At 38.1% G+C, this 18061-nt stretch overlaps 2 protein-coding genes across 5 annotated transcripts; one reads left to right on the top strand and one right to left on the bottom strand.

Moving 5' to 3' along the window:
* Positions 1–1660: 1660 nt before the first annotated feature.
* Positions 1661–9594, top strand: lgi2a (leucine-rich repeat LGI family, member 2a). 2 transcript variants are annotated; one of them, XM_044097716.1, is made up of 8 exons: positions 1667–2079; positions 2256–2327; positions 3647–3718; positions 4436–4507; positions 4598–4669; positions 4753–4922; positions 5026–5190; positions 8157–9594. In XM_044097716.1, exons 1-8 carry the CDS (start codon positions 1901–1903, stop codon positions 8972–8974), a joined length of 1620 nt encoding a protein of 539 aa, XP_043953651.1. In that variant the 5' UTR covers positions 1667–1900; the 3' UTR covers positions 8975–9594. The 2 variants fall into 2 exon arrangements, with proteins under 2 accessions (XP_043953650.1, XP_043953651.1); XM_044097715.1 differs by having other exon boundaries at positions 1661–2079; positions 4436–4669.
* A 33-nt stretch (positions 9595–9627) lies between these two features.
* Positions 9628–17499, bottom strand: LOC122820356 (serine/threonine-protein kinase/endoribonuclease IRE1). Of its 3 annotated transcripts, none has more exons than XM_044097712.1 (7): positions 17395–17498; positions 12503–13856; positions 12200–12363; positions 11896–12122; positions 11530–11659; positions 11164–11264; positions 9628–10886 (listed from the first exon to the last, which is right to left on the bottom strand). In XM_044097712.1, exons 2-7 carry the CDS (start codon positions 13836–13838, stop codon positions 10730–10732), a joined length of 2115 nt encoding a protein of 704 aa, XP_043953647.1. In that variant the 5' UTR covers positions 13839–13856; positions 17395–17498; the 3' UTR covers positions 9628–10729. The 3 variants fall into 3 exon arrangements, with proteins under 3 accessions (XP_043953647.1, XP_043953648.1, XP_043953649.1); XM_044097713.1 differs by lacking the exon at positions 17395–17498 and adding an exon at positions 16196–16372; XM_044097714.1 differs by having other exon boundaries at positions 12200–13856; positions 17395–17499.
* Between the last annotated feature and the right edge of the window lie 562 nt (positions 17500–18061).

Here is an 18061-nt window from a genome sequence, read left to right as displayed (position 1 = left end):
AAAGTGCTTTACCTCTGTCGCTGATATCGTAGCACTGCAGCAGAGCTTGACAGAGCATGTAAGTAATCAATTTCAGGTACACTACAAATATGGCACTGCTTTGATTCCCTGAAAAAGGTGAAGCATGGGGAAGGAGCTACTCCTTTGGCTACTCCCTGCAATCAGAGCTCCAACCATCCTCTGGATGTTGCAACATGACAAATTGCTCCTCGGTGTTTACTTTTAGAACCTGCCAGGAGTTCGCTGATGATTTACTGCACCGTCCACAGAGGTTTATAAAGGAAAAAAAACAAGCAATTGCCCAATAATCTGTTATTTTGCACAACTGTCCATCACTCTGACATTTTCTTGCAAGGTGTATCCCAGATATATCTATATATACCTATGCGTTTTAAGAAAATGTAAATATGAAAAAGCTCAAGATTTGTCACTCATTTCAGAAAGTTTGTTGTGCAGATTCATTACACGCAGCATGACATGTTCCCAACTTATATTTCTTGTAATTCTTTTGATTGTAGCTTTACAGGTTATCTCCTACTCAACCATGGGGAAATCTGCTGACTTAAAGCTTATCGCTAATGAAACTGGTTGCTCAGAGTGCTGTATCCAAGCATATTCCTATAAAGTTAAGTGGTAAGAAAAGCAGATTTTGCATGAAAAGATTCATGCAAAATCTGTTCGATAATTTGAGGTTTTCACAAGGGGTGAAAACCTCAAATTGTTGTTGTTGAGGCTGTATCAACAACCTGTTCACATGTACCATTATCTGGTCAAATGTGTGCAACACAAATGCGAAGCAGCTCTCAGAAACAGCAGCTGCCCAACCAAGTGTTTGTTCCGTGAATCACAGGAAAGATAAATCTCCAAGCATGATTTGGTTCACACAGTCCATGTTTACATTTGTAAAGACAAATGCAGATAAGCTACTTGTCTTTACACTTTATATCCCTTTTCCCACACTGTATGTAAACCGACGACTCCCTTCATGTTTTGCTTTGAATCAGGATGTTCTGTGTTCCTGTTGTAGTCAAATGAAATCACCGTTTACGCATGTATTTTCTACTGTTTTGACCATAACCCTATATGATGAGATTTTGTGTGGCTTTTACCTGCATTCTGATGAGTAATTCTTTCGTAAGCATCGCCTGCTCTGGCTTCAAAATGTTGCAGCGGCTCTCTCTTCTCTTTCTTGTGTGTTTGCTCTCAAATGAACATGAGTGCGCATGTAGATGCTCTAACTGTGTGTGTGCAGTCAGAGCAGATGATGCATAGTTCGACGTAGCGGCGCTGCGCTGTCCGTGGTGCTGCTGCAGCTCTGCACCGTCAGGGATCCAGTCCTGTAGCTGCCACGGTTCTGTACTGGCCAAACGTTTCACCAATTAACCAAATAAATAAAAAAATCCAATAAACGCAATTAATATGCTATGTTATCAGCAAATGGAATGTTAGGTATGTTTTGGTCAAAATGTACCGGAAGCGTTCTTTTAACCTTAATTCGAGAAGTATTTTTGGATTAATTCGGTTATAGCCTAATCGAAAATCTTACGTAGAATGTCTTTCTGACACTGACGGAGTTCTGTAGTTGTGGGGTACATGTGGTTGTTTAACCAACAGCTATCAGTCTGGAGTCCCCTCCTTTCCCTCCGCCTCTAAATAAATAATGAAAACGAACGGAGAGGGGAAACTGCAGCTGATTTGCTGATGTCAGGCAGCCAGTGCAGCATTTCATGGTGCAGGGTGGAAACGCGCGGTGCCATCTGCCACGATCTCGAGCTCTCCTACAACTATCCACCTCATCCACCCACCAGGGAAAAAAAAAAAGAAGTTTATTTTTCTTAATAAAAATAATAAGACAAACAAACAAACAAAAAACTTTACACATGCGAGCCCGACAGGAAAGATGCCGCCAGCTCTCAGGATTTGGGCTCTGCTGTGTGTGTCGCTGTGCAGCCTGTGTCAGCCGGCTCTTCTGAAAAAGGCTTTCCGATGCCCTTCAACATGCAGTTGCTCCAAGGAGTCCATCATATGCGTCGGGTCCTCCAACATCCCGCGGATTGCCCCCAACGAGATCACTTCATTGTAAGTAAAAGACTATCCATATCATTTTAAAAATAATTTCCATGCGCCGTACCTGCGCGGGACGCTCTGTCTGCGTTATACATTCGTTAATTAAAAATCGAGTAGTACCGTGCATGCTCATGTCACTCTAACGAATTTATTTGATCAAAAATCTACCTTGTGCTTGATTCATCCAGGAGTATCGTCAATGGGACTTTCTCTGAGGTCAGAGAGGCAATGTTTGCCCACATGCCCACCCTCCAGCTACTGTAAGAACACATTTACTCCCTGTAATAACTCAGATTGCGTTCAACCTTCCACTAAACTGTTTATTGTGACACATACAGCATACAGCAAGAATGCATCGCGGCATTGTGCATAACTAATGCCAGGTTTTATTGCCACGTTGCTGCGTGTCCAGTAACGTGCGTCTCACTTCAAGTCATTTAGCTACTGTAATATGGTTTTAAGATTTTCCAGCAAGAAAAGCTTTCAAAGTGTGGAAATGAATAATGAAAACCCCCCGTGTGCATTTAGCGCAGCCCCCATTTGTACGAGGTGCTTTCAAGGGCCCATTAATCTCAGTTGTTGCTCAACTGCAGCGACAGCTTGAATGTCAGCACAAACAGAGATGAAGCAGATGCACATTTCCCAGTCTGATGCAGTTTCAGTTGTAAGTTTAGGTAAACTCATCACTATTTTGCCTCGATGTTTAGTCACTCTTCCCGGCAGATTCTGTATAGTTTATTCAAGATGGAATACTCTATTAATTTATTTATTTTATTAAATTCTCATTTAGGTTGAGCTTATTCCATAATGCTAATGTTAGCCTGCTTTAGCTATTATAAACCAAGTTTTAATGTGTTTGGCGTCATTGTCTGGTTAAAACACCCAATTGTGTCCAAGTTTGAATGTTTTAGCTTTTGATTAAGGGTGAATAAACCAATTTAGTGGTAGTTCTCATTCCCTTTAGTTTCTGCACCACTAGCAGCAAAGCAGACACACATGACACTGCCATCACCATGTTTGACAGTTGGTGCTGGGTAAAGAATTTCAATTGACAAAACTTAATAAAATACACGGTGTAGTAAAACGTCTCCTAAAAGTATTTTATTACTAAAATATTCATGTAACTGTGTGAATGTAGCTAGCCACCTCTCATGGTGACTCATCCAAACAATTTGTATTTGAATACAAGTGGAAAGAACTTACAATCTTTGTTTCTGTGGTTGTTTAGCATCGGCTTCAAATCTATTGATTTGTGGATTTTAAAGGGACCCAAATGCAGACAATTTTGCTCAGACTGTGATTCTGAGCAAAACTGTATGTGTTTGATCTTAAAGGACACGTCTTATTGCAACAATGCACAAAATGAGTTATATCTAGAAAACAGAAATTTGTTGTTGCATCTAGAATTGTTTTTTTTCTTTATTATTGTCAAAAAGACAATTTTGTGACAACTACAAACTGATTCATATCTTGAATTCATATTTATTTATATAATAAGTATCCCTGGAATATTTGGTTGGTTCAGATTTGATTATATGTGTTCTTTAATCTGTTCTAACCTGTCTAATATCAATTGCAGACTTTTAAATTCAAACTCCCTAACGACTGTAAGAGATGATACCTTCTCAGGCCTTCCACACTTGGAGTACCTGTGAGTTGTTGTGTTACTAAATTCTTTGTTTATAAAAAAAAACCCCCAAAAAAACAAACATGTTGACATCTTAATACATGACTATATATTTTCATCTTTTTGGTCTACCGATATTCCTTAAAATATAAAACATAAAATTAGATTTAGGTATTAATCAAAACAGCAGCACAGATGGTAACTCTGGAGAAGCTGCAGATATCCACAGCTCAGCTGGGAGAATTTGTCAACAAGGCAACGATTAATTGTGCATTCCTCATGTCTAGTCGCTATGAAAGTATGGCAAAAAAAGAAGTTATTACTGAAAGAAAGCCATCAAAATATGAGTTTGTTGCCTTCCTAAAGTAATGGTCCAAGTCATTTTTTTCCCAAAAGAGATTTTGGTAAAAACCAAAAAAACAGAAAGAAAAAAAATGGCCATTATTTTAGGAGGGTGACGATTTGTAGATTGCCACAAATCATGCGAGAGACAGAACACATTTTTAAGAAAGTCAGTTGAGACTAAAACCGAACCGTTTAACCTACATGCAAAATATGATTTGTGGTGATTTTAAGATTTTTTTGTTTTGTAGAAAAATTTTAAATCGTCAATCATTTTCCATCCACCTAACAGTTGCTAGGTGATACTTGTTTTGATCTATCACTTCAACAAAATACATGTCTATTAATCTCAAACCATAAGCACTGCATCTCACATTTTTGTTTATGATTAATCCACAGGTTCATTGAGAGCAACAAGCTGGAGACTACATCTAAATTTGCCTTCAGAGGACTCAGGGACTTGACTCACTTGTATATCCCACAGTTGATTAAAAACCTTTTGTGTTTTTGCATTTTCTTCTTGAATATGCTTCATGTTCACTCACTGGCGATGTTTTTCAGGTCTCTGGCAAACAACAACATTAAATTCTTACCCAGGGACGTTTTCATTGACCTGGACTCACTGATAGAGCTGTAAGTTCACTTCAAGTTTGTAAAAATGCTGCTCTTTGTTGGACGTTTCTCCTGCAATCATCCACACTGGTTCTGCTCTGCAGGGACTTGCGAGGCAACGCCTTTGAGTGCGACTGCAGAGCCAAATGGCTCATGATGTGGCTGAAGAGCACCAACGCCACGGTGTCGGATGTCATGTGTGCCGGACCAGACGACATGAAGGGCAAGCGCCTCAATGACATGAACAGCCTGCACAATGAGTGCATATCAACGGGTGAGTGCCGCCTGAGTCAGCTTCACTGCTGACGTTGGTGTTGGTCGGATCAGCAGCGTCATTCTAGGAAAAAAATTCCCCTCATGATTTCACCTTTCCGCAGATTTTGTCCTTCATCAGTCCGTGGCCTCTGAGTCTCTGTCAGTGGATACGTTCAGCTTCAAGAATGATGTGTATGTGACTATTGCTGCTCCCAGCTCAGACACCTGTATGGTTTTACAGTGGGACCACATTGAGATGAACTTCAGGACGTATGATAACATCACCGGTAAAAAATTCCTTCACCCTGTGTTTAGTAAAGTGGGGTTTTGTTGAAACATTAGCAGAAGTTAATGTCTTACCTGCAGTAGATGGATCTTTATTTTGCATAAATAGAGAACGTTTTGCATGCTCTGTTCTCAGAAAGTTTCGCGCAGGAAGATTATAAGTGGGGCATCTCTTTCCAAGTGGTTTTCCAAACATATTTACATTTCAACATATGTTTCACATTTTTTCAAATTACAACCACAAGCATCTGTGTGTTTTATTGGGGTTATATGTGACAGACCAACAACATGTAAGGTAGAATAATGACACAAGGTTTTCTAAGTCTTCATTCTAAAGTTTTTTTTAGCATGTCACTACCAAAATAATACAAGCTCAGTCAGCTGTAGCGCATCTGTGAATATCAATTTTTGAACCTTGCCACAGTTTCTCTGGGGTATCGGGTTAAAAGGGCCTAATACAAATGTAAGTTTATTTATGAATAAAGTTGAAACCATGTTTCATTTTCTTTTCACTTCGCAATTATACGCTTCTCCGTATTGATCTATCAATGTACGATCTGATGAGATTCTTTGAAGTTTGCGTTTGATGGGTTTGAGCTGTTATCTCAATTCCCAGTGCAAATCCTTTTGTGCTTTTCAGCAGAAAGAAAGACATCTGATGCAACTGTGACAACAGTTTTAAGGTTCTGGTGCATTGTGGAAGGCTGTAGAGCAGGGGTCTCAAACTCAATTTCCCCGGGGGCCAATGTAGGTAGAGTCTGGGTGAGGCTGGGCCGCATCGGGTTTTCCACAAGAAAAGCTCTCACAAAAACATTCCAATGTTATCAAATGTCTTTATTTTTATTTTTTAAACACAAAATAAGATGAAAAAATAAATTAATTAACAATTCATAAGAAAAAAAATTAATCAGTAATAAATAAATAAAATATAATAATAACACAGCAGCTATAGAAGACTAGATAAATGTAATTATAATATTTCAGATTCAAATGGCTGTATTAACAGTTCTTTAACCTTTAATTTTCTGAACATGAATGGAACATTGAACATAAACTGTTATGAATATAACAGTTTATAAACTGTTTCTTCTGCCTACTTCATACAGCGAGAGGTCCTGGCAGCGTTTCCTCTCCATTTGGCTTAAGGGAGGAGGCAGTTGAGACCCTAAGTAGAGCTTGAAGATGCTCGTCAGTAAGTCTGGACCTGTACTTGGACTTATTGAAGTTCAAGGTAGAGAAGAGCTTTTCGCACAAGTATGTGCTCCCAAAAAGACACATGGTCCGCTTGAACATTCGGGAAAGCTCAGGGAAGCTGGGTGGCAATTCTCTCAAAAATTGCCCAAGCTTGTCTGCTTTTCCACTCACCTCCCTGAACTTGGCTTTGAGTTCAGAGAGGCACTGCGGGTCAATGAGCTCCATTTGAAGCACTGTGATTGGTAAGTTTGTTCAGCTCCGCACACAACACTGAAAAGTGCCAATCATATCAAACTCATGTGGCAGTGTTGGTATAGTTACTTTGAAAAAGTAACTTTAATCGACTACTGATTACTCCTTGAAAAAGTAACTTAGTTAGATTACTGACTACTTGATTTGGAAAGTAACTAAGTTACATTAAAAGTAACTTTTTAGTTACTTTCAGCAGCTGCTAACAACACTCTGCCTCCTGTGAAAATCACATTGAGCTTTGCCAATACTTTTTTGTAAGCTATTTTATAATGGTAACATCAACAATGTGTCTCCACTGATAAGGTTGAACTGAAGAGGAGATTGTAGAAAAATAAAAAACGTGAGTAGTTTGTGTGGTCCACTGTTGTCTGGAAAACTCTAAGAAGGATTTTAAAGCCCGCCCTCCTCCCCGGCCTCCAGGTTCTGCGTTCCCTGCGTTTGGTGTCCTGTGCAGCTCACAGCTCAGATGGCTGCACAGATTTGTGACACTTATCTTAGTATTAATAATTAGAATTAAGTTGCCATTATAATTATTGGAAACTACGGACACGTTCATTCGTGGCTGTTTTCACGTTTATTGCGCTGTTTAAATTAGTCTCGATGTTTGTAGTTTTCTGGAGCGCAACGCGAAGCTCGACGTCATTCAGAGGTAATATATTAACTTGACATTAACAAAGACACAGCGGGACGGATCATCTGAGAAATGATGAACAGGGAGAGATGGAGTAAGACTACCTGGGATTTATTATGAGTCTCTGCTTATTTCCAAACCCAAATGAGCAACTTCACGTTCAAAAACGAGCCCAAAAAGGCGCAACCCGCCACTCATTAAATCGGCAAGCAACTTTAAAAAATGAAGCCCAAAGCCGCTTATAATAATCGGACTTGTCAGCAGAATCTCAAAATAGTTCCAGTTTTTCCACCAACAAAATGCTCATCTCCCTCCATTGTTTACATTTCTGTCGCATAGAGACGTCGGTCACTCGACAAGACGAGTAGAGGAAATACGATTAAATTACAAAAGAAGATAGTAACGCAAAAATGATTTTGATAAGTAACTGTAGTCTGACTTGAAATAGCAACGCGTTATATTACTCGTTACTGAAAAAGTAAAAGTCAGTCAGTAACACGTTACAAATTAACTTAAACTTTCATATTAAGGTAAAACTATCGCATAAAAGGGCATTTCAGTTGTTTAGCCTCTTAGTGTGGTAAGACCCCTGCTGTAGAGTAATCTTCATAAACCATAAAGTCCATTTTAGCTAATTTGGAATTTTGCAAGTTAGTTACAAGTTAACAATTCATTGACTGATTTGGACTAAAGTAAACGAACTACATGTGTGAAAATGCTCTTAGCTAAGCCATTTAGCTTCAGCTTAAGGATCAAATATGCTTAGATTAATACAAAGGAGTCGCTTTTAGAATTAGCTGCAGCATGTCAAATATTGCAAGTTAAACCATCATTATAAGAAAGTGTCTTGGTTGAGTTTAAATGTTGTGTTTCACCTGTGTTCCTCTGTAGGTCAATCCATTGTTGGTTGCAAGTCAGTAATCATCCAGGAAGAGGTTTATGTCATTGTGGCTCAGCTATTTGGTGGTTCCCACATTTACAAGTTTGATGATGACCAAAGCAGATTCAACAAGTTCCAGGACATCGAAGTGTCCAAGATCTCCAAACCCAATGACATCGAGGCTTTTCAGATCGGAACAGACTGGTTCTTTGTCATCGCAGACAGCTCCAAAGCAGGCTTGTCAACCCTCTACAAGTGGAACGATAACGGATTTTATTCATACCAGTCCCTGCACGAGTGGTTCCGCGACACAGACGCAGAGTTCTTAAACCTAGATGGGAAGGCTCACCTAATCTTGGCAAGTCGCTCACAGGTTCCAGTGATCTACCAGTGGAGCCGTAGCAACCAGAAGTTCATCCTGCAGGGTGATATCCCCAACATGGAGGACGTGGTAGCTGTGACACACTTCCGGATCAAAGAGGAGCTCTATCTCTCCATGACCCGCTACATTGGTGACTCTAAGGTCCTAAAATGGGGACCCAAACAGTTTTCAGAGATCCAGGCTGTACCATCCCGAGGTTCCATGATCCTGCAACCATTTACATTCAAAGACCGCCACTACCTGGCTCTGGGAAGTGACTATACGTTCTCGCAAATCTACCTGTGGGATGATGAGAAGAAAATCTTCGACCGCTTCAAGGAAGTGTACATCCAGGCACCGCGCTCATTCACCGTGGTCTCCACTGACCGCAGGGACTTTATATTTTCATCAAGCTTCAAGGGAAACACACAGATCTTTGAACACATCATTATTGACCTGACCTTGTGAGGGGCCGTGCCTTATTGTCTCTCCTATAATCAAATGTCTTCCATTTAAAAGATATATGAATAAAACAAAGAAAAAAGACTTGAAGGAAAAAGACTCCAAAAAATATATCGTCATTGGTGAGGTATTGACTTGTTCTTAAGATGCCCTTCTGGATTCACCCAGAGCTAAAATGACTCTAAAAACCTTTTCTTTCGCTCTTATTTTTGCCAACTGAGGACACAGTGGACATGTTTGCCTCTTTCTTCAGGCCTTCATAGCCTGTGATGTGCATTTTGCTGTCCTTTCAGAGAAGACCTGCAGCGCTCTGATGGGCTAACAGTGCCTCCTCGTGGCCGTGATGAAGTATCACACCTTTTTTTTCTTACAGGGAATGTCTCAAAAGCACAAACCTTTAACTATCATAGCTGAAATCTTAGAATGTAGCTGTATAGTAGAGATGTTACTGTAGGTGCTATTGATTGTACTCAGCAATTTACTACTAATAAAGAGTTAGTAAATTGTTGTTTAGAGAGCTAATGTTCAGTGTAGGATCTATTTGATTCTACTTCAGATTAATTTACTTGGAAAGAGTTGTCCAGGGTTTGTGTGCTGATCAGGTAAATTAAGCATATTTTCAATTCAATCTGGAGAGACTCACACAGAGAAGAAAATGGCAGTTAAAAAGATTTAATGGTACAATCTCTTTGGCGCTCGGACCCGGCAGAAGACCGTGAGCCGAGGATCGCCGTGAGCAGGCGGTCTGCTTGGCGAGCTCGGGATAGTCTTCCCCCCGATACCGAGAGGGATGGGAGAGCACAGGGGATCCTGGAGTACGTCCCTCATGGTGAAGGTGGAGATGGGGAGGAGGTGGGTCGAAGCACGGCTGACGAGCAGGAAGCCCCCAGGGTAGCTTGAACTTTTGAAAGTGCCCTTGGATGACGATTGGCTGGAGCGGCGTGGAGCTCCGTTCCAGATTGGCTGAGGCCGAGCGTGGTGATTAGATGATGTGGTGAAGTTGGTCGAGTCTCCCAGTTTGAATTTTCGCCTAGGCTTCATTTCTAAACAAAAAAACAAAACAAAAAAAAAAAAAAAAAGGTTTTGTTTGGTTTGTAAGGTAAGATTTTTTGAACCATCTGAACAAAAAAATGTGTGTAAATATGTCCAGTGAAACTAAGAGCTTTTCTTGTTTTTTTTTTTTTTGGGTTCTTTTTTTCCCCATTCTTAAAAAAATAACATTGACTCCTTATCAGGTGTTTAATATAACCAGGACTCCAATGCCACTACCTGTTCTTAACAGTTCTTTGCACTTACTAACAAAAATCAGTTGATTCTGCCTGCAAGAGCATGACATTTAAAAAGTCAACTTATTTTTAGAAGATGAATGGCATTGTAACATTGAATGTTTCTGTTAGAAACTGCTGTACATTCATTCAGTTGAGTAATGAAATAAAAGTGAATAGATATTGTAAAGATGTGTGGAAAAGCATTTTCTGTCAGCTTAAACGTCTTAAAGGTGAATTATTATACTTAATGAAACGGTTAAAAATAAGCATGAATTGGCATTTCAGTTTTTAAAGCCTCTTAGTGTGGTTAAGACCGACCAGCAAGCTTCATACTTGAAGTTGTTGTAAGACCCAGATCCAGACATTAGAATGATTAAATAAGTTTAAAAACATTAAAACAAAACAAAATTCAGTTCTTGATTTTATTAAGGGAATTTGAGTAAAGGGGTTAGAGTTATTTTATTGTAAATGGTCGTTTCAGGAAGTAAAATATTCAATTCAGTTTATGCATTTGAAACCAAAAGTTTAAATGAAACATTTCATTCAGTGGGATCTGTTGATTCCACCCTTTGTCTTTGGCGCACTTGAAGACACATCCAAATAGATCAGGAAATAATTCAAGGACGTCAATTTTGGAAGCATCTTCAGCACTGTGAACATGGAGAAAATTTTAACTGAGTAAGTATCCCACTAATGTTTTGTATTACATGACAATTTATAGCTGTTTATGTTGTTCTTATTCTATCAACTATTGTGTTTATGTTGCAGCTCCTGCTATTACTATGCAACATCAATGCATAATGTCACTCGTACATGCAAATAAAAAAAACATCATGAACACAAAAGACAAAGTGGATCTCTACTAATTTAATGAGTCTTTGCACCTAAAAGGGAGATCTAGAGAATATTTGTATCAGCTTAACTTACTAGTGCTCAAGCATATTGCGTATGAAACGCAACAATCCCAGAATGTTGTCAGGGTAGGTTTTTTTCTTTCCATCCATCTTTTGAACCAGTTCTTGTGGAAACTCAAGAAAGAAAGGAAAGAAAAACAGAAAAGATGGCATAATTTTCTGTCTTCACATGGATTTCTTTTCTCACAAATTTACACATTCTCAAATCACAACATCCAACATTGAAATAGAGAAAACATATCCACATTTAATGAGGTGCTGGTATCACAGGACAGATGATATTTACCATATCAATTTTAGTACTTAAACATCATAGACATAGTTAGTCATAGTTATGACTAACTGAAGATATTGAGATATTTTTTTGTACAACACTCACCTTTTCCTTCCACTGTGAGAAAGGTACACGAGGTGCATATTTTTCAAGTGAGTCTATAAGTTCCTGGTCTGCATTTTGATATTTTGCCACTTCCTGTCTGTTACCAACCTTTTTCAGGTATTCAACTTTTCTGTAAAGAGACATTAAAATATCTTTAAGTGCTAAAACGTGTGGAATATAAGAAAAGAGCAAAGGTGTACAGAATATAGCCATATAGCGGCGTGATTCATTGTGTAAACTAGTTCTGATGGCATAATGTCACAATTTAGGTTACATTTAGGGAAAGCCAAAGTGAAAACAGAATATATGCTCAATTTTATTTATAATGTATCAGAATGAATAAATAGATTTTTGTTGTAGTCTTACTTCACATATGGCCAAAAGAAGGGGTGACTCAGGCATTGTTCAACTCTAGGTCTATCTACTGGTTCTTTGTTGATCATCCATTCAATGAGATCTTTTGCCACAACATCCTGAACATCGTCCAAGCTGTACTTCCCTTCATCAATATTTGATTCCAGCTGGAAGGATTTGCTGATGTTGGATGGGTGTTTTCCTCCAGACAGGATATAATATATCAGCATCCCTGCAACCTTAAAAGGTAACAAAACATTAGAACTATTTTTATTTACATTGTCAATAGACAAGTAAGTGTTGCAGGAAAACTCACCTGTACATCAGTGGTTGACTTGTATGACACGATGCGCCCCTCCTCCACAGTCTCTCTGGCTTTCCAGCACTTCGTTCCTGCAGCTATTGTTTGGTGTGTTGTTTGGTCTTCGGGTAAGTGTCGACTTATTCCAAAATCAGCCAATTTTAAATTCCCCTCAACATCTGGAGGACAAATCATGAAAAGGGAGTAGTGTGGATGATTATTAAGATTTTAGTTCTGAAGATTAAAATAAAGTAGTGTTCTTAAAGGGAATTTTAACATAATGTTCAGCTACAGGAAATTAATCTTGAATGTTCTTACCAATTAAAACGTTCTGTGGCTTTAGATTACCGTGGAGAATCGGAGGATTTTGACAGTAGAGCAAATTTATGCCTTTAAGGAGCGCTAAGACAAGTTTCTTTTTCTGGAGGGCATTAATGCTACCATCCCTGATGTATTCTTCCAATGTGTACTCACAAAGTTGGAGAACAAGATATCCAAAATTTTTATCCTCTGCATAATCAATGTATCGTACAATAAAGTGATGTTCTAGTATTAGAAGTTGAAGGATTCCTTCCTTATTTATCAGATTTTTAAAGATGCTTTTAGACATTCTTTTAATTGCAACTTCTGTGCCGTCATATTTCAGTCCTATGTATACTTCAGTTCCATGACTTCCCTTTGCTATGCAAAATTCTTCATCATTTACATAAATAATATCCCTTATTCTTGTCACTTTGCTTTCATCAATGCTTACGAGTTTTTTAAGCTTTTCATTCCACCTTTTGCTGTTTGGACGTCTTCTTCTTAATGGTGATGCTTTGGTTGGACTGTCATTAAATGGCCTTACGTTTGAGAGTAATTTTTTTACAGCTGGTATTTCTGCAATAGAAGTAGTTGTATTTTGTATAATTGGAACTGTTGCATATTGGTAATTATAAATTCCTTTAAACCATTGAATATGTCGCCATTTAAATTCTTTTGCTCTTCGCCCAATCACAGTGAACAGGTTTTTAATGATGGTCGAAGGACGTAACATGTGCTTATGAAAATCTTTGAAAACCTTCTTTGGTGTTTCCTGTGCCACACCAATGTCATCATCAACAAAATAACAAATTTTGGAGCAAACATTATTTCTTTTAGATCCCAAACTACGAACAATCCAAGCTATGTTTTTGTTGATTTTCAAACTGTTGAGATCGGTTATTGGTAACAACGACGCCATTGCTTCAGCAGAGAGGAGCATTTTGACAACATCTTCTCTTTCTTTACTGGCAGCAATTTGTAGTGGCATAAGCATCACAGGTTCCCCGGGCCTCCACCCATTTGGATTCGCTTTCGCTTTAATTAGTTTTTCTATACAACTAATTGGAGCTTTGGGTAGTGAGACATAATGCAAAAGTGTCCACATATTTGACAAGGGAATATTTGGGTCTGAACGTTGTTCTAGAAGGTATTTGTACCAACGCTTGTTATAGTTTACAACAGCAGCAGTCAGAGGGGTTACATTATCATTTAGTTTACTATACGGATAAAGATCATTTATAGGGTTTTCTCGCAGTAACTTTTTAATATTTGTTAAATTGTCCTCTTCAATACATTTTATCACTTGATTTGTCACTAATGACATTTGTGGGACCTGCTGGATATCATCCATGTTTGTGTTCCAGATAACCTGTAGAAAAGAGACAGCCGTTATAAATCTGTCATTGTTCTAGTTAATTAAAGTTACATATTTCATGTGCGCAATAGAGACAGAGAAATCTAAACACAGATAAAGTGTGCAAAGATTTACCAAGTAGAAATAAAAGCTGTATAAAAATACCAATTAAACACAAAAACAAGAAACTATAAGAAGCATTTAACCCAGAAGTTAAATCATGATATTTAATGATAACAAAGATCTTTTTATAACACAAATAGCCTAATATTGCCGTCAGTCATATTAGAATTTAATATTTTGAATAATTTACCAATGCTGACCAAAAAGTCTGGGAAAAATGTGTTTGCCTCCAGCAACACAAGCACACAAACACACCCAGTTTCTATGGCTATGTTCATACAACAGGCAAGTGCAACCCATATCCAAATTTCTGCCCCTGTCCGACCCTTATCCAACTTTTTCAATGAGTCTTTACGGCCCAGTTCTGTGAAAAATACCTAAGTTCTGTGAAAATATGTAATTTTCACACATTTGGCAGCATCTCCCTGCAGATTCTCTTCCCCACACCCTAACCTTTTTCCAGCACATTATCTCTCTCGATTTCGAGAGAGATAATGTCGAGATCGGGTTTCGAGAGAGATAATGTGGTATGGCAGGCCATGTGATATGGCCTGCCATACCACATTCCTTGTGGTATGACAGGCCGTTTTAACATAACATTGGTTTCGTCTAACTATCCATTACATTCTAGATATCTAAAAATGCATTTGGACATAACCAGATTCGTCATTTGAAGGGTGACACTAACATGATCATAACTAGTTAAAATTATATTTTTAGATATCTGAATGAATGATTCCCCATAAACTCCCGTGTGCTGCCTCTGACAATTTCAGAGGCAGCACAATAGCTGAGCTATTGTGGCACAAAATAGCCACAATAGCTCAGCATTATGGGATATGTGGAGAATGAAAACTTTGTATTTTAGAAGTCTGCAAAGAATTTTCAATTCATTCTCTTCAGCCAGACACAATGCACTTAAAAAAAGCTAATCGTGCAACTATCAACAAATTCCAAAGTGATGCCTTTGTCAAAAATCTTTAAAATTTTTATTTTTTAAATTCATCCATTCATTATCTTACACACTTATCCCTAGTGGGATGCTGGTGCCCATCTCCATCACATTATCAGTTTTGTGTTCTAGGGGTTTGCCATACAGGCACTGACGTCACAAAACCGAGCGGCAAGAAAGGAAACGCGATTCAGCCAGCTCAATGTCAGGAAATGATCGAAAAACATGTCTATATGGTAAGCCGTTTTAACATAAATTCGGTTTTGCCGCCCTTACATTCCAGATATCTCAAAATGTCTTATGACTGGACGTTTTAGCGATTTAAGATAGCCTATCTCTAATTATATTTTGACTAGACAAATACCTAGTAGAGATATCTCTAATTACATTCGGACTAGTCGAACGGACATCAGATTTACCATTGAGTTTTATGGAGACTTCAATTCAAGATGTCTACAATGAATTACTGACTATCTGAAATACACATTTCAGATATCTACAATTAAATTATGACTAGTCAAAGCAAATTCAAGATATCTCGATTTTAGTTTTGACTAGTTATAATTCTAACTAAAGATATCTCGAATGACATCATTTGTAATATTGTACATTTATTTTTGGATAGGAGATATGCAGTTTTGACTTGTAAAAACTAAATTATAGATATCTTAAAAGCAAATAATGACTAGACAAAACTAAATTAAAGATATATTGAATTGTAATTTTGACTAGTCAAAATTTTTTTTAGTGTTGCAGCACGAGTGAATGAAGCTGCTACTCTGCCCTTCAAAGCAAGGTAGCCAGGGGTGTCAACAGCGCCACCTTGGGAATTGTCCCCAAGGAAATAGATAGGTTCGTACCCAAAGAGAACAAGACTTCTTTTAATGAAAAAAATAATTAATTTTATTGTTTCTCTCTTTTAAAAAAACTGTAAAATTCAAGGAGCACAATAGGAAAGGGAGTGCACAGTGCTGGGGCCTACCAGCAGGGGGGAGGGCAGTCCAAATGTGGGAACTGGTCCTAAACAAATTAATAAATCAAAATAAATCACCCCAAGCACTTGTGAATAAACACTCAATCCGTGAAGAAATCCCAAAACCGGTCATTAAACAAAGCAAATACAAAAAAAAAAAGAAGAAAGAAATAAACTACAATTTAGACATGCTAAAATTAAGTTACACTCTGATACATCCAGTTATTAAAATCAGTAGTTTGATTACCGTAATTTCCGGACTATAAGCCACGACTTTTGTCTCAGGCTTTCGACCCTGCGGCTTACACAGTCTAGCCGTCAAACCGGTCAAAACTCTGCTTCCTGTATATTCGCCTTGGTTTAATCTGCGTTTTTACTCCACCCTTTTGACATCAGCAGGTAACGTAAGAAATGTTGGCGTTGCGGTCAACTTTGGTTTAATTTTTATAGAAGAATGTGAAAATACACGCAAACACACGCACACACACGCGAACGCGCGCACACACAGAATCTAATCTAAATTATTATTCTTACTAGTCAGAATGTAAATGCAGATATCTTAAATTACCATTCCAGATAGTCAAAATGTAGTTTTGTCTAGTCAAAATGCATTTTTAGATATCTAGAATGTAACTACGGATAGTCAGACGAAACCGAACTTATGTTAAATTGGCTTGCCACAGCGCACAGGCCACGTATACTGACCCAAAAGTGCACTGGCCTACCAACACCAAACATTCAGCGTAGTACTACCGCTAATAAGAATAATGACATTACCTGAAGGCAAAAATGAGATTTGGTTTTCCATGTAACCGACCTCAGGTAAACATGTCATAATTTTACTTGGCAACATTTCAAATAAAATCGTAAAAAGATAACTTACACAGTCTAGCCGTCAAACCGGTCAAAACTCTGCTTCCTGTATATTCGCCTTGGTTTAATCTGCGTTTTTGCTCCACCCTTTTGACATCAGCAGGTAACGTAAGAAATGTTGGCGTTGCGGTCAACTTTGGTTTAATTTTTATAGAAGAATGTGAAAATACACTCAAACTCACGCACACACACACACACATACACGCGAACGCGCGCACACACAGAATCTAATCTAAATTATTATTCTTACTAGTCAGAATGTAAATGCAGATATCTTAAATTACCATTCCAGATTGTCAAAATGTAGTTTTGTCTAGTCAAAATGCATTTTTAGATATCTAGAATGTAACTACGGATAGTCAGACGAAACCGAACTTATGTTAAATTGGCTTGCCATAGCGCACAGGCCACGTATACTGACCCAAAAGTGCACTGGCCTACCATGTAAAATGCCCTGTATGCTAAGCCCTAAAACATCAAACATTCAGCGTACTACTACTACTACTAATAAGAACAATGACATTCCCTGAAGACAAAAATGAGATTTGGTTTTCCATGTAACCGACCTCAGGTAAACATGTCAGAATTTTACTAATCAACATTTCAAATAAAATCGTAAAAAGATAACTTACAAAATCCGTCAAACCTATTAACACTCTGCTTCCTGTATATTCGCTTTGGTTTATTCTGCTTTCTTGTTCCACCCTTTTGACATCACTTTACGTAATAAAAGTGGGTGTTGCGCTCAACTTTGGTTTCAAAACAGGAGGGAGGAGATAATTATGAATAGAATAAGGACCGGTCACAGTTCTTAAATTGAACTCTTTTTAAGATGCGGAAACATCTTACCGGTCTATGTAGTTGGTGTGATGCCATAGAAACGATGGGACATTTTTTTATTTGTTGTAGAAAATATGTAGATCAAAGAAGATTATTGAAAACGGAATTAGGTTTTAATAGGGAATTGAAATTTGAGAATGTGGTTGATCAGTTAAACAGTATTGAGGGGAAAAAGATTTTTCGTTTTTAAAAAAATACTGGGATCATTTTGAGAATTTGAGGTGTAGGTATTAGGATCCAATAGATGACAGTAATGGAACAGTAATGGATGCAAGCTGCCGTTAAAATCTAAAGAAGAAGAAGAAGAAGATGAAGAACAACAACAACTTTGGTTTCATTTTCATAGTAAAATGTGGAAATACACACAAACACGCACACACACGCAGTTTTACGCAGATTGAGGACTTTGACTTCCATTCATTTTAGTAACTTAATTTATGCCTAACCCAGACATTTTTC

This window comes from Gambusia affinis, linkage group LG18, assembly GCF_019740435.1.
Source record: "Gambusia affinis linkage group LG18, SWU_Gaff_1.0, whole genome shotgun sequence".
NCBI lineage: Eukaryota > Metazoa > Chordata > Actinopteri > Cyprinodontiformes > Poeciliidae > Gambusia > Gambusia affinis.
Note: the sequence above shows the minus strand (reverse complement) of the source record. Positions and strands in the feature narration are given on the sequence as shown.

Bases quoted from the DNA above. Each gene is read 5' to 3' on its own strand.
- lgi2a (XM_044097715.1), top strand. From the start codon at position 1,901: ATGCCGCCAGCTCTCAGGATTTGGGCTCTGCTGTGTGTGTCGCTGTGC. The intron at 4,670-4,752 runs GTAAGTTCACTT...TCTGCTCTGCAG, and splicing joins CTGGACTCACTGATAGAGCT to GGACTTGCGAGGCAACGCCT. The intron at 4,923-5,025 runs GTGAGTGCCGCC...ACCTTTCCGCAG, and splicing joins CAATGAGTGCATATCAACGG to ATTTTGTCCTTCATCAGTCC.
- LOC122820356 (XM_044097712.1), bottom strand. From the start codon at position 13,838: ATGGATGATATCCAGCAGGTCCCACAAATGTCATTAGTGACAAATCAA. The intron at 12,364-12,502 runs GTAAGAACATTC...TTTGTCCTCCAG, and splicing joins GCCACAGAACGTTTTAATTG to ATGTTGAGGGGAATTTAAAA. The intron at 11,660-11,895 runs GTAAGACTACAA...GTCTCTTTACAG, and splicing joins TTCTTTTGGCCATATGTGAA to AAAAGTTGAATACCTGAAAA.